Source organism: Sinohyriopsis cumingii, chromosome 15 (genome assembly GCF_028554795.1).
Source record: "Sinohyriopsis cumingii isolate HCF-2022 chromosome 15, ASM2855479v2, whole genome shotgun sequence".
Taxonomy (NCBI): Eukaryota; Metazoa; Mollusca; class Bivalvia; order Unionida; family Unionidae; genus Sinohyriopsis; species Sinohyriopsis cumingii.
The window spans coordinates 147,291,144-147,312,425 of NC_142975.1; the positions used below are offsets into that span (position 1 = coordinate 147,291,144).

General features: G+C 33.9%; 1 protein-coding gene across 5 annotated transcripts in view; it reads right to left on the reverse strand.

Moving 5' to 3' along the window:
* Window positions 1-3,114: 3,114 nt before the first annotated feature.
* LOC149783014 (protein CBFA2T1-like) overlaps window positions 3,115-21,282 on the reverse strand; it is a 197,813-nt gene continuing 179,645 nt past the window's right edge. For 3 of the 5 annotated variants that reach the window (XM_089934588.1, XM_089934591.1, XM_089934590.1), the window contains exons 8-10: window positions 19,541-19,736; window positions 18,557-18,747; window positions 3,115-9,443 (exon numbers count right to left, since the gene is read on the reverse strand). In XM_089934588.1, coding sequence (XP_089790714.1) covers window positions 9,141-9,443; window positions 18,557-18,747; window positions 19,541-19,736 — 690 coding nt within the window. In that variant the 3' untranslated portion in view covers window positions 3,115-9,140. Of the gene's footprint in view, window positions 9,444-16,699; window positions 16,773-18,556; window positions 18,748-19,540; window positions 19,737-21,282 lie in introns of all 5 variants that reach the window. The other 2 variants (XM_089934592.1, XM_089934593.1) reach the window with 2 other exon arrangements.

Below are 21,282 nucleotides of genomic sequence, written 5' to 3' on the forward strand. Positions count from 1 at the left end.
GATGATCAGCGATGTTAAAATATCTTCAATACATTAGCTTACTTTTAAGTAAGCTGACATTTAATATTTAATAATGACACCTTATGATGACCTGTAATCCTTTCACAAAGGAAATATGACATACAGACAGTTCATGGTTCAGTAGAGTTGTTCTAAACCACATCTAGTTAGTATTTTGCTCTGAAAAAGCCAGGCCAGCCAGAACCCCAACAAAAAAGCTGTATAACTGTTGCTACAGTGAGAAACACCTGTCCACTGTGAGGTTCCCAGTGGGTTAGGTGCTGCAGTGAGAAACATTTGCCCACTTCTCAATGATTCAAGGGTGTCTGGTCTTTAAAACTCCAAAGAATAACCCATTACTGTAAGAATGTTTCAGTCGAAATTTTAATATCTACCTTTAAATTTATGAATGGTGACTGGTTAATTTTATCAAGATCTCAGGCGACTTTGATTATAAGCAGCATGTGCATATTAATAGGCTAATATGGCATACGAATGATGAGCTTGTTATAACCTTGGAGGCAGTATTTGTAAACAAATTTTAAGTTAACTCAAGTTTGTATTATTGTGATCTTAACTGAGATTGATTGCTGGCAACATCTTTGCATTTAATTAAGCTGGTCTGGCCTCTGATTGGCTAAGGCCATTACCAATTTGTGACTTGATTCTCTGAACAGAATATGATCAAACTTGGTCCCTAAGGAAACATTAATACAAATAAACATTTAATTGTCACAAATCTGAAAAAAGTTGCATATTATAGGCCTTGTATACATTACACAGCACTGACAAGTATTTTGAGATTTTCGAACAATTTCAGGTCCTCATTCAGCCATTTTGTTTTGTTTGACACACTTCAGATGTCTTCAAGATTCAGCAAAATCTATTTTCTATTGGAAATTTTACTGTCATTTTGATTGGCTCACTGAAATATCATTGAATTGTGGCATTTTGTGTGACTATTTTAAATCCTTTTAGCATAGACTAGTGGCATATGAGTCTAAGTGAATATTATTGAGAGACTATTACTAAGATCTTGCTGTTGTCAAATACATCTATACATATTACTGAGCTACTCTAGCTCCATATTCTCAAAATGATTTGAGCAAGAACTCTAACTAAAGCAGCACCAAACTTAAATTATATAACTTTGGGTGCATATGCATCATGGAAATATGTCAGACCAGGTTAAACACCATGATTCTAGCCTTATTGCAGGGAAGATGTGAGCCTGAGATTCTTGTTCACAAAGTTTAAAGAATATTGAGCCTTAGGAAGTGTTAGTTACTAACCTAAATGACATATTTTTCTACAGATCTTAATACAATTTGGCACATAGACCAATGCCATCAAAAAGGTACTCAATAAGTTTTTGTGTAAGTGAAGTAAGAACATTTTTGTTGGGCGGGGGTCTGCATCTGATTGGCTGAGCATACTAATTTCTTACAGACCAGCTGTTTTCAACAGGTTTTCTCAGATAGGGTATTCAGACTGAGATCACTAAGATTCTGATTACCAGTTACATCTATATTTTGAGATGATATTACATCTGATTGGCTAAGAGACTGTATTTCTTAAGTGGTTTGGATCAAACTTAGCATGTAGGCTAATATCATCAAGCTCATGGACATTATCAATTACCAGCAACATCTGTGCATATCAATTAGATAATTTGCTGCAGATATACAGGTTACCACACTAAAGCTATATTTCTCAACAGTTTTTGATCAAACTCAGATTTAATGGTTTTTTATAAAAAAATTATTTTGAACTCCATCAAGTTTTACCATGTCTGACACTCACATATTAACATGGTAATCATAACTCTGACTTAACTGGTTGCTTTCCTCGATGTATATTTCTGAACAAATTTTGATCACATCTGCTATATTAGTTTATAATATCAAGTTCTTGTAGGAATTAATTACCAACAACATCTTTGCATATCAGTGAGCTGTTGTCTGATTGCCTATCACCACCATATAGCTAATGCATAAATTAGGTGATCTGGCATAGACAAGTCATGTTGTTACCATCCCTGGAGAAGAACTTTTTGACCAATTTTACTTAACATATGGGCACTTTAACAGGTGTTCAACAGAACATGGTGTGACCACATTGAATGGCATTAATGTAACGTAGCTTTCTGCTAATGCTAACAAGATAGGAACTTGCTACATATCTGGATACAAGCTTCAGCAGTACAGTAGTATTTTGCTAAAGTTTTGGTTGATTATAGCAACTGATACAAAAGATATTGAACTTATAAAAACACTATTACAGCACCGTAACATTTTCAAAACCAACCTTAGAAGAGTGATACCTGTATGTATGTTTTACCATTTTCAGACAAGATAAAGAGCACACCTAGTTACATGGTCAGCTGCAGTAAAATTTGTCAGGTGTGCACTTGAGAGCCACTTGATATTCTTTTTTCTTAGCATGATGTTATTTTCATTTTTAAATATCACAAGACAACCTTGTTTAAAATTCAGTTATGTTTCCTTCTTTTGACCACCATTTTTTTTGTTTGTTGGCCAAGTACATTTGTGGGAGATGCTGACCCTGTTATGCAATTTTTTTGTAGCCAAGCTATATAGTTTGTAATCATGGGAGAAAATGTCAAGGGAAAACTATAGTATGGCAATTTCAATCAGAGGAGTACATAAACAAGAGTCCCCTGAAGGTACTGACTCTCTACTGGCCAAAACCAATTTACATGAATCAAAACAGTTTCCACATTGTTCAGTCTTTTACATTAACACAAACATCCCTTCAGGGAAAGTGATAATATTTTCAGAATGACTGCCATGACAGTCATATTTGATATCAGATCAACACCAACTTGATTTACGACCAACTAGTAATTTTAAGATGTCTTTTGGTGAAAATCTCATGTTGATATGAAAATACTGACAATATTTTAAAAAATAACAGGCATCATTTTCATTTGGAACCAACTAGACCTTGGGATGAACATGTCTGTAAAGTTTGGTGGCAATCCTGTTAGTAGTTTAGAAGGTGCTGTGATAACAAAGATACACTAATAGATACTGGACAAAAGCCATCACAGCTCTTCTGATTTATGACCAGTAAAAACAAAAAACAAAAATCTGCTTTCTATATGAGTATTTATTACAGATGCCATAAACATCACACAAATATTGTGTATATCTGAGAGAGAAAGAAACAAAAAAAGTGTTCACATGTATACAATAATAACAGTGAAGTTTCCATCAAATGAGTCAAGTTAAAAGGGTACCCTTGCACGAGTTAAAATAGAATGCAACTTTTCATTTATATTATTCTCTCGCTACAAAATGCTGTTGCTATTCAAGCTGTCAATACTAGTTTAGATTTTCTACTTTCAAGTCAATTTAAAAAGTGCATTATATTTTTAACACTTCTATGTACATATGCTGCTCACACACATATTTAATTCCAAACCACAACGTAGGTATATCATCCTACAACTAAAATATACTTTGAATATTCAGTTTCTATGAACTTAATTAACAGGTAAATTGACAGCTGAAACTAAGCCCTTATAGTCCCTCAGGCAGATTAAAAAACAACTAAAAAACAAACCAAGCATGAAATAAATTGTGGTAATGATGTGATACAAATTTAATGTAGACATGGTGACTAGTATGTGGTAAATGAAAATATTAGTAGAAAAATAAAACTTCTGATTCAAGAACAGTTATCAACAATAATACCCACACTTACCTGATTTAAAGGACTACCGTATCTTGAAAAATTGAAAAAGAAATGCAAACCAATGCCATGAACAAATGATTATGCCAGTAAAATTGAACATGAAATATAATATGACTAACTATAAAAAGAGAACTTTTCAAGTGTGCAAATTTGGGAATCAACAAAATTATATTCATAGCATATTACAATGGAAGTCTGAAACATGTTAGCTGATAATCTTTACTGGTGGTGATAATTTAGAAGAATAATTCATGTGCAATTTTGTAAACAATGAAAGGTAATATCATTTCAATACTTCTAGACAGATGTAGAGGGCAAAATCTACTGTCTTTTCAAATGTGGCTACAAAATATTAACATACAATTTCACATCCAGTTTTGTTTATAGTTTCATATCTGACTTATTTCTTGAAACCAAGCATGACTAAAAATATCGGAAATAGTGTAATTTAAATCAGGAACAAATATTTGTGCAACAGATCTATGTCGGAACTGAAGAAAAAAACTTTGTTGAGAAATCCATGATCAGCTTCCATTTTTTTCTAGTTTGAAATGTATACTCTTAAAATATGAGACACTGATTACATTGAAACCTCACTACAAAGACAACTCCATCTCAGGACATTAATATACTTGTAATTTATATTACGGATGATCTTGGGACAAATCATTTCTGTACATACTTTCATTTTGCAACTCCTCATTGCAGCGAAGAACAAGGAAATAATGCCACAACAACATGTACTCATAATTCTGACAAACCCATCGACACATACCATAATGCAAGCTTTATGATGTAATTACTGAACTATTTCAAACATACACACAAATGTACTTTCTTCAAGAAACTGATGGGTCTATGAAATTTACAAATGATACACATTTAACACAAATGACATTGAGTTCCTATTATAGTTCAAATCTATTCATGATATCAATGTACAGGTGATAATTGTCAACAGTGGCTCTTCTGTTGAACTAAGGGTGCCACAGCAAAGTGTACTCTTTATGGCCCTGCTATCCTTGTCAGGACAGTTTGCATAATTTTCACCTTGAGCATCAAACCTGTTCTCCCTGTACAATGTGTAAGATCTAATCCAAAAACCAGAAGAAAAACATGCACACGGAAAACAGATATCATGAAAGTACTATCAATATCCATTATGACTACCTCTCTACTTCATTCCTTGATATAACCCAGAAAACTAGCAACCATGGTGAATTTTTAGGTGCATAATACTGGTATTTTAGTTGTACAATCATTGAAACTTAGCAAACATGGTGTATTTTTTCGTGCATAATATTTGTAATTTAGCTACTGCAAATTTACCTTTTAAAAAGAAAACAATTTTATTTCAAAGATTCTGGAATGAAGAATAACAGGTGTAGTCTGAAATCCTGAAAAGTTACCAGGTCCAGCTTTAGGCAGTTAGAATGGGACAGTCTCATCAAAATATAGACAAATTTAAGACAGTTTTAAAAGGAATATGTCTGACTAATTCTAAAAATTACCTAGGTACTTGTTAAAATATTAAACTGCTTAGATTTCCATTCACCACTGGAGTGTCATACATACATGAACTACATTAAATTAGTAGACGTGTTGCATTCCTTGTTTATCATTTTGTTCTCAAAGGTTTTGACCAAATATTAAGTTACAGAAATCAGGAATTTCTGATTTGGACACATTTGCAAAGCTCTTTTTCATGCAGAAAATTATAAAGTTAATTGTGATTTATATTTATCTATTTTAAACTCCAAACCATAATATTTCTGGCGCCTAATGGCAACGTATTGAAAGTCTTTTGTGTGTACTCTTTCTGGCAAGAAAAGTGGCCAGTTGTAGTGGGAAGGGGTAGAGATAGTGTTGACAAAGCTTGCATCAATGGTTAATCAATAGAACACATTTTAAACATGTACAGTTAAGCAAATAACCACTCATTTCAAAATCAGAGACTTCAGAAGCTGCAATATGCATGCAAATTTATTGACTACAGCATACACCAGAAAGTATTTTGAAAAACAAATATCGCACTATAATCCTGAAAGTCTGTTGGGTACAGTAAATGACTATAAATGTTATACATAATACAGTGAGATTCATAACGAGTACAAATAAAAGTAACAAACATTTGCATGATGGGAACTGTTATTGAGCCATTTTACTTGGTCTATATGCCCCAAAACTAGAGAACAAGGAATACACAGAATATCAAATATGAAATAGCAATACAATAACTTATTGTAGAAAACATCGGATAATAGACACTTTGATAAATCTAAGTACCCAGCATGAGTACTCTTCATTGATTGTCACTAAAGGAATGAAAACAATACTCTGATATCTTAGATATCTTATTTGGGACTAATCCCAACTTTAACACTAACTGTATATTGCACACATTAGACTGGATATTGGTAGATCCATCACAATGAGAGAGAAAAGGCCCACTCGCATACTCAAGTCATCATCAGCTTCATCATCAATAAAAGGTTCATAGAAATGCATTGCCAATCTTACAAACTTAAGCCAGTCCAACGAAAGCAGTAAAAAAAATGTCATGAATAATCAATTCAAAACTTTATATCCCATAGCACACACAAATAATATTTTGTGGGCTAGGTAGAAAGATATCTTTTCAACTCATTATATTTTTTTCTTTTCAAATAAAGATGCAAACAAACATTATCTTATATACTTGCTTAAAAGCAGAGTCCAACTGCAAGCTGCACAAACCCAGATCTGCTGTCATATTATGCAGCACCAGCAGGGTCTAGGTCTATGCATTTGTTATCAGTAATCAGTACAAAATGCTTAAAATGAGTTAGTAATGAATATATTTCATCAATTCAGTGAAAATGCTAAAGTTTTTCACCCACTTTAAGAAATATATCCCTTACTCAGTGCAAACAAATGTTTTTTTATATTATGCCCAAATGTATTGGCTAGCAAAATGTGCAACAGATTGAAGCTGCAGATTTCTTATGGCATCCCATGCGATATCGCCAGCTGTTTACCATTTATGTTCTGCCATGTTTTGCATATATTCACATGGAAAATATCAGTAATGACATAATTCTCTTTACTAATTCAATGCAAAACAGCATTTTAAAAAAATAAAGAAAAGAAAGTATCTGCACATTGTAGGATTTGAACATGGTTCCTATGAGGTGGCAATACTTAACACTAGATCATATACGCATCTAAAACCAACTCAGATTTCTTGCTTATAATGTTGTCAACATGGCAGTGAAAATATTGATCATACTTCACTCCAGTCAAATAACACGGTTATTTCAGCTGGAAGACCCAGTAACTCGTGGTCTAGCAAAAATTAAATTGGGATAAAGTATTTGTACTGAATTTTTGCGAACCACAAATCTGTCACTTATATCTAGTCACTGAGATCAGTCAATATATATATGTGTGTGTGTGCTAATCCTCACACCAGCATTTAACAGTATCAATAAAAGGTGCAACTGATCAGTCATACAAAGTGACATTTATCCACTCGAATAAAAATGGTTTCAAGCAACCCCTACAAACTGGATTCGAATATATATTTCAACACACATTTTTAACATTATGACCTCACAAAATGGTTTACTGTCCATACAGCATGTCACTGTCTTACTCCACCTTTAGCTCATGCAAATCACTTTTGCAATGACGTTTGAGTTATGACTTTACACTCAGCAGCAGCCAAAGTGACAAGGAATATGCCCTTCCAGACTAGCAATCTAAGTTGCTAATTCTCTAAACTCAAGTTTGGTGCTCTTGAGCCATCATGGATGATGGCACATGGGACATATTCTCATTGCTTCAAAAAAACAAGTAGCTACATTACAGTTAAATCCAGTCAATTTTATAAATCAAGTTCCTCAACTTTTTATCCTCATGCTTCTGTGAAGAAATTAAGGATTATGCAATCCTGTCTGTCCATTATTGCATGCTTTGTCTGACAACACATATTACATTGTTTGAGAGGCTGCATAGCATGTTCAAACTCTGTGATACAGCCAGGTGTGGTTTATAAATGTGCTTGTCTCTATTAAGGCACAATATACCCTATGCCTTGATCATTGCTAGCACATCAAAACTAATTTTGCTGGTTTACTATTGTTAAAATTGTTTGAAGTGTATGATAAATAAACATCCTTCCTTTATATCCACTGGGTTGACACTAATCACATTTTGCTAGCCTCTGATCCAAAAGAGATTCAGGTCTTGTGCATGGTGACAGGAGTTCAAATCTTCAAGCAAACAATCATAACTTTCCAAGCAGCGCTACATGATGATCTTACAGGATCTTGCCATGGTCTCAATTTAGCAGCAAGAAAATAGCAGGCACAACAATATCCAAATATACAGTCAAACCTGTCTATAAAAGAAACTTGAGGGAGGCATAAATATTTGACCTTTATGTGCTGGCATCCCTTGTGTGAAGGCGTCTGCTAAGGAAGATTTTACTGTATATCATTTCCAGATTACCCTCTCGTCATATGATACAGGTACATCTTTGATGACATGCAAGGTCATTATGAGATCACAGTAGCAGAAAAATTTAACAAATTCCAAAACTTACAAAACTTTGTGTTAGAAGAAGCTTTTCTGTATCTTTCTTGTAATAGTTTGAAATTTAAAATGGATGCTGAATACCCCCCGATTTCTTCAAGAAATTAATATTGGGATAAATCTCTCCATCAATGGTTCGTCCAATTTATTAATACATGCTGTTTACCCTCAGTTGTTAAGAATCATTTGTATTCCTAATAAATGGAATATTCTATATTTAGCGCATATTACAGGCCTTGAGTAAGTCAAAATTTAATCTTGATAATACCTTAAGGGTTATCTTCCTTAGCGTTGTTTGAGAGCTTATACAATTTACTGAGTTGAATCTTTTAAATACAACAGAAAAAATAATTGCTTTAATATTTTCAATCGATATTGTTCACAATTTTTTTTAAATTAAATGACTACATGTAGATCAAGGGAAAAAAACACTTCAGGATTTAAAATTCAGATGTTTTTAGAGGGATAATGGTATTTGCTTGTAAATCATAAAAAGAACCACAATTATCACTATCTGACATTTTATCGTGATTCTTGTGATTCTGTTTAATACATCATATTTCCCTAACCCTCCAAGCCAGCAGCATTCTCAATTCCGTATTCAAGACATGTAAGGAAACTGGTGGTATCTCAGTGTCTTATTAACATTTTACAAGTCAGTATGTCCATATTTCCTTACCATGTGAACACATAACCAATTATTGTCAAAATAATTTCTCTGAAACAATACGAAAGAAACATTCATATTTGTCACACACAATAACATGACATATGACATCAATTATCTCTGTTCCATTTACATGATTTACAATTAGTATAATGGGTGAAAAGCCATGTTGTAGCAGTTAGCGACTGACTTCACATGCTCTGGTTTCTGGGGGTGTGCTAGATCGTGAAGCTGATTTTGTCGAGCTGATGGAATTAGCTGGACTGGGCAAATTGCGTGGACTGGGTGAAGTGGTTTCTTTTGTTGCCTGTGTACCCTGCAGTGCTGGATTATTCATCTGTGAAATGCCTGATGTAGTAACCTTGCCACATACATGATGGTGGTTCTCCCAGTCTTTGTGCTGACAGAACGATCCACAGTAACGGGCTGTATTGCACCCACTGCATGTCTCACTGGCTTTTCTTCCACAGTTCCAGCAACTCTGTAAACACATGGAAAATATGTCTCAAAAAGCCATAGATAATTTTTGTGCATTTTTTAAAATGTTGGAACAAAATGTTATCTATATGCTAAAACTTTATGATAACAGTGTCGATTGAGATGAGTGCCAAATCTCAGTTGTACAATTCTTAGATACAAGTCCCACCCTAAATCTTTTAGACACTGGAGTCAAAGAGTACATGAACATGCCACTAGAAGGCATGGCACAGGTCAAATCTGAACAGATTAACTCATTGTATAATTCTTGTGCACCAACAAGAAAAGCATCCTTTCAATTTAAAAAAGCCAAGCTCCACCTAAGTACAACCTGTTGCCAATCAATTGTTGGAAGTTAAAATCATTAATAGATCACAGACACTCAAAATGGGCTATATATGAATCATTGAGTAATTATCTCTCAACTTCTATGCTTGTCGAGCTCATACAAAATGATTTATTTGACAGACATCCATCAAGTAGTTTTTCTATACTGTGGTTGCACTTTTTTTGTGGGGTACCAATTTTCATAGATTTCATGAATGCTCAGAACCACTAATAAGGACCCAGCAAATAATGAACCACACATGACACTGAATATATCACACACCCACACCCACTGATACATTCATAACAATCAATAAAGTCAGATATTTCAATATTCAAATTCATGACTAATAAATATTATCATTTGCATTTAATAATAATAATAATGAGGACTTTGTATAGGGCCTATTCTTTAGAAGCTCTAAGTGCTTTACAACATCAGACAACACCTATAACATAAAAAACATAATGATATGATTACAGAAACAAACACCATGAAATTAGAAAACATTAAGAAAACATGCTGAGAATATTTAAGGTAGGAAACATTATTAGGTCTTTAAGTTTGTTCTTACAGTGGAAATAAGTGAGTTTTGCGAGCACTCTTGAACGGGATCATGGTGTCCTTGTGTCTAAGTTCAGTGGGCAATTTATTCCATGTTGCTGGGCCCTGGCATGCAAAAGAACACTGTCCATATGACTTTGTTTTCATAGTGGGAATAATGAGTATACGATTGTCTGAAGAGGAGCATAAGTATCTTGCTGGTGTGTACACATGGGTGAGGTCGGATAGGTATGTTGGACTAGAGTCCGACAGTGAAACATAGCACAGAGAACAAATTTTGTGTTTGATTCCGGATCGAATGGATAGCCAGTGTAGGGTACAGAGCAGCGGGGAGGTGTGGTCTGATTGTGGTACTCTAAATATGATCTGAGCAGCTGTGTTCTGAAGTTTCTGGAGTAGATATTGAGATGAACCAGACAGAATTGAGTTACAATAGTCCAGTCTTGAAAGTACTAATGAACACACAAGTGTTTTAGTTTTTTGTTGTTTGTTCTTTTACTCCATTCAAAAAAATAATGTAAAGCAGTTTATATCACTTCAATCTACAAGAATGTGTGCAGTATCTGGCAGCTGTTTTTTACCCCACTCAATTCCTTAAATCAAAATGTAAGATCAGGAAGGGAAAAAAAAAACAACCCTATTTAAGTACTAGAATTCTTATGATATGTGTTTAGGCTCGAATAAACAGTAACACAAGAAACAGTGAAAATAAAAAGCTTTGAAAAATTTAACAAATAATATATTTCCCTGGAAAAATATTGTAAAAATGGAAGGAAAAAAAAGAACTTATGGTTTCAAGAATCAAATCCAAAAATAATCCCAAGAATAATCCATGAATAATATTTTAGAAGTCCTAATAATAAAATGTTCTAATGAATTCAAGTTCGAGTCACGATGAAAAATCCACGATGGAAGGTGATGACATATGCTGTAACTTGTACTGTGTTGAAGTTTACAGTTCCTTGTAGAAACACAATAATTAATCCTCCCGTCTTGGAAATCCAAATAAAATTGTCAAGAAATGTCTCTGTTCAAGAATTATGTATGAGCACAAAATATTTCCAGAGAAACTAAATAATCTTTTAGGATCCGAAAAAAATTAAAATAAAACTTAAAAACTCAAAACTTGTCACAACAGAAGGAAACAACTTGATATCAAATGTTTAAAAGCCCCAAAAAACTCTGAGATCTCTTTCTCTAAACATCACTATTAATACTAAGCATTTCACAGTTTTGGAAATGCCTGATTGTGAAATAGAGGATCACGTGATCATTTTTAAATATAAAAATCACATAGCCCCTGTATGTGCTTGATAAGAGCCAATCATTTTACTCTGAGAATAAAAGTTGTTTACTTGACCCTCAATCAAGGCAAGGAACTAAGTCAAAAATAGAAACAGTTTTTCTATTATTAGGTATTTATGGAATGATTCAGGTCAAACTGAATTTACTGGAAAATATCAAATTCCTAGGAAACAAAATTACATTACATTGGCATGTAAAAAAAATTAAAAGATTCCAAAACCCACAATCAAATAATTCAAACACAAATTAAATCAAATCAACATAACATAATTACTTATGTATAAATGTATTAAGTGTTTAAAAGTACCTCAGCACAATAGTGGCTATGCAGTACATGTACAAACTAAAAGTTCAAATAAAACAATATGATGATTAAATAAAGAAAAAGAAAATGATGAACATATTTTATCTAATGCTTATTTATTTAAAAATGATTCCGAAAATATTTCAAATACAGTAAAATGATAAAATAACAGTCCTGATCCATCTCAATGACTTACTGAGCATTGATAAATGCAAGCACATAGGCTTTTAATTACACCGGTGGCAAACTTTCCTGTAAAATCTAAATCCTTCTGAAACCATATCTCATTCTACCAATGCATCTTAATCCAAAATAAGCAACCGATGTTAGATACTAAATTATTGCTGAAGCACAAGTGCAATTTAAACACGATATAAATACCCACTAAATACAGAACCATATTAAAGCTGAAACTAGTGAATAAACCATGTCAATTTAGTTGCTATACACACAAAAAATCTGTCAAATAATTATGGAATTGCAAAATTACACAATTCCAGCCATTACAAAGCCACTGATAATTAGGACTGGTCTCTCTCTCTCACTTTATCTGGAGCCACTTTCTGCCATAACACATCAATGTCTACCAGTCTGATAATTGTACTGATCAAGGGTCAGTAGGCCATGTTTAGTTCACATATGGAATCATTACTTTATCCATATAATATGACTCAAAATGTTTGATTGTGCAACATTATGGAAAGAAGTTTAAGTTAAAGATGATGCAGATGTTTCAATTACCACTTAGACTGGTATTGTCTGGCTTTGACAGTTCCATTTGATCTTAAGTATTCCATTATGTTTGAGTTGCTACTGGTTCAAGTAGTTTAGAGATGGCATGTTCTAAGCCACACCTTGTAGCTTTAATAATAATGTAATAATCCAAATTGACCTAATAAACACAGACTGAATTAAAAACTTTGAATGATGTTGGAATGGCTATGCAAACATCAATTAAACTCACATATCTCACTGCTCTTACAGATTTCAAACTAAAAATATTTAATAAAGATAAAAAGCAATCAAATCCCCACCATCTCTACTCTACACATGTTCACATTCCAAATACCATTTGTAGCCTAGTAAAGCTACCATATACCTACATACTTTGTTCGCCTGCCAAATAAAAAGCATGGCAATGTGATGTCCAAGTACACCTATACAAGTTATTTAAATTAAAAAATTGCACAAATTGTCTGCAAAAAATATTTTCTTTGCACAAAAAAGAAACTTTTGCAATCAAGTTTCAATGATAATAACTGTAGTAGAATTTTAAACTGGAAAATTATGTTTATTTTTGTAAAAGAAAAATTTCTGATACAAACTATTCACTTTTGCAGTAATGATCTGTTTTGCTCTAATTCCTTGGTGTAAGCAAAAACCTTTCTTGACATCTTTCATTTGAGTGTTCCCTAACTTTTTCAGGTGATTTTAAAGTTTCTGCTGCTTAACTGAATATCTAAAATGCAAAATTTAAAGCACTCCTCATTGTTGTTTATTATCTTCTAATATGTCCATAGATAAACTTCTCAATGAACTGCTTAGCTGTTTATTGAGGTTCATGTGACTTTCAATTTTGCCAGTAACTCAGTTCATTTTATGTTCATCAGTCAAATTCTAAATTTATCTAATTGGGCCTCCTTTAATGTAAGATGGTTGTCCAAGTACAACATTTTCATTTTTGCTTCTAATACTTCCAGGTATTTTAATGTTGATGAACTTCATCAATATGTACAACAGTATCTCCTTCAGGAATTGTATTTATACCGGTAGATGTAAATGGTATTTGCTTTGTTCTTTCTTATCAGATATTTTCATTTTTAACAGGCTAGGAGATGGTCCATTTCTTCATAATTTTACACTAAGTGTTTATAGGAACTCCATCATTTTTACAGCTAGAAGTAAATTTTTGTTCTTTTCAAGTTCTGAGGATATATTTAATTTCAATGATAGTTTAAATTTCTGAGCTTGTAATGTGACATACACCACTTCCATGCATCACCTTTACTATAGATGAATTTGCTAAGTATTACATTCATGTTGAATGGACTTGAAACATTCATTCATTTAAAATTGCTCATGTAACTGAATCACTTTGCAGATATATAACCATTAGGTAATGTATTTTCACTGTCATTACCATATATCCTTATATGGTAATGTATTTACACTGTAGGGCCCAGAGTGGCAGAGTGGTCTAAAGCGTTCTCCGTTACGGATCACTGCCATCTCACCTCTGTCTGTGTGGGTTCGAGTCTAGGATTCGGCCAATGTGGGTACGTGAGAAAGCTTGCCAGTAGCTTCTCGTGGGTCAGTGGTTCTTCCCGGGGGTTTTCCAGGTTCTTCCTCAGCCATTAATACTGGCTGCCATGCATAGCCTATCGTGTGTTGAAAAATGGCGTTAAACCCAGCAGGAACAACACCATTTACACTTTCATTACCATATATCCTTATAAGGTAGTGTATTTACACTGTCATTACCATATATCCTTATAAGGTAATGTATTTACACTCTCATTACCATATATCCTTATATGGTAATGTATTTACACTGTCATTACCATATATCCCAATATGGTAATGCATTTATACTGTCATTAACATATATAACCATAAGGTAATGTATTTACACAGTCATTACCATATATCCTTATAAGGTAATGTATTTACACTGTCATTACCATATATCCCAATATGGTAATGCATTTATACTGTCATTAACATATATAACTATAAGGTAATGTATTTACACAGTCATTACCATATATCCCTATAAGGCATGGGTGTCATTAGGATTTTTTACATAGCTTTAACAATTTTTCAGTCATATCACTACAATGTATGTGGCAGTTTATAGTGATGTCTAGCACTGGGGCATCATGCCGTAAACATGAAGCATGATGTCCCACCCAGCCACATTATCCTGACACCACGCTGACCAGTCCTAACACTAACCTCTTAATGCTGAGTGCCTAGCAAGGCAGCTGTTAGTACCATTTTTGTAAGTCTTTGGTATGACTCAGCCAGGGTTCGAACCCACAACCTCCCGCATCCAAGGCAGATGCTCTAACCACTAGGCTACCGAAGCAGTCTCCCTATAAGGTAATGTAATGTATTTACACTGTCATTACCATATATACCATTTAAATGCTCCAGCAGTCTTTGACAACTCACCTACCTGAATATAATAACTCTTGATTAGCTTTCGCATATCTATACAATGTAGTGCCTGAGCCCTCACTGAATTGATCAAAGCTATACCTGTATTTTGGAATTACATGTTTTATTTTTTTGTACAAATTTATTCTGAACACTGTCAAAATGTTGAATAGTCTAAATGAACATCATCATTTAAATTCTTTGCTAATGGTTCTCACTATGGTAACTATCAATGAATCAAATCTTTCTCATAAAGTTTCTTACCATCTTAATCTTTCCAATCTATGACAAAGTCCTTGCTGAATGAAATACATTTTTCTTAGTTGTTGTGAATTAGTTTTACTTCATTATTCAGATCTTAATTTACTAACTTCTTGACCGACTGATGTGATTCATATTCTGGCAAGTAGTGAATGAAGAGGGGAAAGAAGTTTTAATATTTGAAATTTAAATTGCTCTTGAAATATGCAGAACCTCTATATTTTCATGTTAAATAACTGTGGGCTACAACCTTGATCTGAAAAATCTTTTTATTAAAATTGTCACAGATGTTAGTAGAATTAAAATTCTTTTTTGTCTTCCTTGGTTAAGATGAAAGGTTTTGCTTTTTTTTATTTCAAGTTTTGCAATCCATCCAACAGCTTGTAAAATACTACAATCAGTTCCTCTGTAAATAACTGGAATGGATTCTTGTGTTAATTGCTTTTAGATACATGCACATGTGGGCAGTTTTCTTTTGTAGTTTTTCTCAGTTCAAATGTTATCAAAGCCAGAGGATAGATCTGCTTTTGATAGTCCAGTACTTTCAGTTAATGCTGATTTGTCAATTTTTACCAAAAGCACATTCAAATTAACAATTTAACAAGAGACATTTCATTAGGTGAAATGCTGTTTGTATTTCATACACTGAAGCATACTCTTTTGTGTTTAATCAACTTCTTTGTTGTTGGGAAATAGTTTAAACTTTCTTTTGCATAAGCATATGTGATTAATATGCTTATCTGTTTGGCTTGAGAAGTTTCGATAAATCATTAATTCTTACATCATGAAATATATTCCAACAAACATGGTTAACATGTCAATATGTTGATTCCTTTTGTGTCACTAGCTAATCTAACATAATTTTTTTCTCTGCCTATCATTACTTGTTGTAGCAGTCTTTGATGTTTTTCCTCTAAAATACTTTCTCTTGGCATCACTTCCAATATTGCAAATACTTAATATATCCAATTCATTTTCAAATTTGCTCATGTCTTTAATGTTTACTAGACACCTATTGATCTACTATACTGGTCTGTGTCTGTACATGTGGTCACCACTGGGAGTATTCGACATTTATTTTATTGCAAACAAAACAGGAGTACTGTCACTGCCACATTATATGCCTGCCCAATGTTATATATTTCTCTATGTATCAAACTGAAATTTTTGCACAGAAACAATTATTCTTCTTTCAGCCAGATTAACAATGGCGAGACAAAACCTACAGGCTTCTCCCTTACCCAAAGTACACACTTTCTACAAAGTTTGGACCAAGACCTTGATATAGAACTATTGTTATCATGCAGAAACAATGTTTCTTTCAGTCTGTGACCTTTACCTTTGACCTTTTGTCTCCAAAATCAATGGGGTTCTCCTTTCACCAAGTGCAAGCCATCCACAAAGTTTGATAACTGTAAATGATAGAGAACTCCAATTATTGTGCAGAAACCATATTGCTGCTTTTCGTCACAGTGACCTTGACCTTTGATCTTTTGACAGGGTTCTTCCTCACCCAAAGTGAAAGCCAGTCACAACAAAGTTAGGTAACTGTAAATGTTAATGTTATTGTGCAGACACTATTTTTCTTCTTTCTGTCAGTGAAATTGACCTTACACCTTCTGACCCTGAAATCAACTGGGGTCTTCCTTACCACAAGTGCAAGCTATTCAGAGTTTGGTAACTGTAGGTTATCACATTAAGAAAACAGAGCAGAATCATCCTGATTGTGAAATGTGCTATGTCACATGAACATTATATGGCAAAACTAAATTTTTCACCTCATTCCAGGTTGAAAATCACATTGTGTGTTACACATTAGCATGAATTGTACACAAGAAAATACAGCAATATGGAAGCAAGAATGTTCACAAGACTGTGTATTAGCAATGCCTGTGTATTAACAATGCCTGTGTATTAACAATGCCTATGCTAAAATTATCATTAACCATAGCTCTAAATAGATATGTAGAGAATCTGCTAATCAACAGATTCATTTGAGGTCTTGTTGAGATGAAATCTAGAAGATTGACTCTCTAAACTGTAAAAGATAAACAGTTCACACCATTGTGTATTATGCATGTATTAGGATGATTGTGGGTTTTATCTTGTGAAAAATGTGCATAATTTAATCAATGAACTCAACCAAGCTGCTGTGATAAAACTTAATGAACTCAACCAAGCGCACGTGATAAAACTTAATCAATGAACTCAAGCAAGCTGTTGTGTTTAAACTTAATCAATGAACTCAACCAAGTTGTTGTGATAAAACTTAATCAATGAACTCCTCCAAGCTGTTGTGATAAAACTTAATCAGTGAACTCTACCAAGCTGTTGTGATAAATCTTAATCAATGAACTCAACCAAGCTGTTGTGATAAAACTTAATCAATGAACTCAACCAAGCTGTTGTGATAAAACTTAATCAATGAAATCTACCAAGCTGTTGTGATAAAACTTAATCAATGAACTCAACCAAGCTGTTGTGATAAAACTTAATCAATGAACTCAACCAAGCTGTTGTGATAAAACTTAATCAATGAACTCAACCAAGCTGTTGTGATAAAACTTAATCAATGAACTCTACCAAGCTGTTGTGATAAAACTTAATCAATGAACTCAACTGAGCTGTTGTGATAAAATTATCACTGCAAACTTGATTCAAATCTAACAATAGTATGGATGTTCAAGCATTAACAAGGTGATCTGATAGACAGAAAAAGGGACACAGAGAGACCATTTATATGTCCCCATGCCTGAGTGACAGAACCATGAAGAAGAAGAAGAAATGATCATGTGTTTCAAATTGTGAAGACGGGTATGGTGCATTTAAGAAATACAGACAGATTTCCATAGGACTGTGTATAGTATAATTCATGTTTTATCTTCTCACAGAATTGGACCATTGTTATGGCACATGTCGGAAGTAAAAACCAAAAATTAGAGATTTTTCGAGTCACACTATAACACTGTGCAAATATTAAACTCAGAAAGATCTAGTTATGTGAAAAGCTAATTACAAAGTTTGGTGAAAGAGGACATCAGGGTTGCTCTTATACTGTATTGTTCTCTTTCACTTTACTGTCACTCAAACCAGGTTATGTAGACTTAATTTCATCAGACGTACTAGTCAAGTAGCAACTGATTCACCATTTACTGTATGCAGTGGTTAATAAACCTACAAAAGAAATAAACAATACCTCACTGGATTCTTCCTGATGGTTAATTTTAGAAAGCAGCTCTTCCTGGGCCTGTTTTCTTGCCTCAGTCAATGCACGGTCCATCTTTGACCTCTCATTGGCTACAAGTTCTGATGCTTTGGCATCGGCAGCAGAGACTGCTTTCTGGAGTTCAATCATTGCTTGTCGCTTCACCTCTTGTACAGCTTCCTCTAAATACAGAAGAAATCACTGAATGACCTTGATTTAAATGACCTTGATTTAAATCACTGAATGACCTTGATTTAAATGACCTTGATTTAAATCTTGTAAATGCCAGCATTGCTTATGATATTCCTCAACTCCAGTCTGACATGAGCTTTCATCATAGTAGTTTGACGCTTATACAGCATATTTTTTCAGACTTTTCATTAAAATGGTAAGCATACAAAATATTTTCCAATGAATATGTAAGTTTAAAATAATTTTAGTAAAAAGTAATGTAAAATAGATGCATGTAGATGTGCATAAGTCTATCACACAAGACAGACTTAAAAAATTCACAGCTAAAAGCAAGATATTATGCAAACAGTTTGTAATGAAACTCATGCATGAAATGTATTAGTTTAAAAAGAATTTGATTAAAAACTGAAACTACATACTTTGCATGAGCTCCAAATTAAACCATAGCTTGTTACAAATAAATATCACTGCATACTGTATATACTCAGTTTAAAAAGAGTCCAAGTGCAAACTGCACAGACCCAGATCTGCCATTGCAACATACACCAGCAGATCTGGGTCTGTGCACTTTGTCACGAGTAATCAGTAGAACAAATAACACAGACCCTGATCTTTAGGTGCATTGTGTTATGGAAGATCAGGATCATTGCTTTTTGCAGTTTGACTCGACTTTTAATCAAGTAAGAAAAATTCCTCTTTTATAAGGTGTAAACATCCTAGTAAATAGGAACAAAGATATGAAATTAATGTAATGATACACAAAGAGATAGACAATAATCACACCTGCTCTTCTACGAATTTCAGCAACTCTATCGTCTGAATTTCTCAGGAAACTGTCTCCTCTCTTTTTGTCAATATCACCATCCGTATGGCGATGCATCCACATGGATAATTCTTCTCTGTCTCTTATACTGCGTTCTTGGAGCACTGCTATGGCTCTTTTTGTCTTATCTATCATTCCCATAATGCAGTTTAGCATCTGAAATGAATGGGAGTCCTGGACAATTACATAATTTTATCAATAATCACCTTTAGAATGAAAATAATTTTCGACAATAACTATTCAAACTAAATTCCTAAACTGGTTAATTTTTCACGGAGATGTCATGAAAAAACTGAGTCTTTAGGTGAGCTTTTTCTCCATTATATATCTGTCTAAGAATTTCTTTGATGATACTGGAGAAATTTAATCATAAAGAAATCAAGTTGCTGCTTTTTTTCTCTTTAATTTTTCAGATTAAATATACTAACATCTTTGAAAACATCAGAAAAAACTATATTTTCATTAAAGCAAACATTAAAATGATTGATCAAACAACATATACATGTAGACTGATAAAGACTTAACAATAAGTGTGTCTGTCTTGGGGGGATAAACTTATTATAATTATGTCATTCTTGCAATATGTTAATTTCCTGTGGACACTATCCACCATGTGCAAAAAACATTATTCCCTCTTCCAATTAGCAACTGGATGTCTAGAATATAAAAAAGTATGATCCCAGTATCATACCCTAGCCCATTTCTGACCATCAGAATACTTTCCTTCTTTGAATGGGGCAGAGGATGAACATCATCAGTCATCAGGGAGGAAATAATTGAGCAGGTAAGTATTACATAATTACAATTAGCTTTATCATAGGTACCATTAAAACATAAACATCACTTTTTCCATTGACAAAGCATGAATTTCACTCCTCCTCCTTGTCAATGCCAGAGAGAAGAGGAATGTTTTCAGGGTAAGGTTCTCAAAGAAAAGCTTCATTCAGAGTTTCATGAAGAGGTTTAGATAATGACTAAACCAGAAATGAAAGGATCCACCTTGGCATTAATGAGCAAGTGAGGGGTATAACGACCTCACAGAACTCAATCAGTTCTGAAAAATGTTGGTCCAATCCTAGAGTAGAACCCAAAAAGAACTTTAGAACATTAGAGCTTCATAGCCCTTAAGAATGGATAAGTAGCAATTAATTTCATCCAAAAAAAAAAGAAGAAAATCAGCAACTGCACTTAAATGGTCAATGCATTTGCTACTGCACCAATTAGAGAAAATCATCTACCTGCCATCTTAAAATGTGGAGGCTAACTTAAGTTTAAACCAAGTGATGCATTTGGCAATCTTGATTCAAATTCATCTGATGATTGCACTTTTCTTGTGTCAGGAAGGCAGGACTCACTATTGAGGGCTGGCAACCTCCCTGAGGATCTCTCCCTCAGGAGCTGACACTTTCCTACAATGGGCCAGAGATACCTCCCCCCAAGCGGAAGTGGACAACTTTCTTATCCCAGACACTAGAGACTTCCTTCACCAAGAAGTGCTTTAAACCCATTTTGGAAATGGAGGGGATGATGAAGAGGAGGATGCAGGACCCTCGTTCCTGGCTATACAGGACTAGTAACTTTCTGCAAAGTTGCAAACCTCCTATAGGCCTGGTGACTTTCTGCAAAGTCGCAAACCTCCTATAGGCCTGGTAACTTTCTGCCAGGTTCCAATCATCCTCAGGCCATTTCAACAAATGGGGCA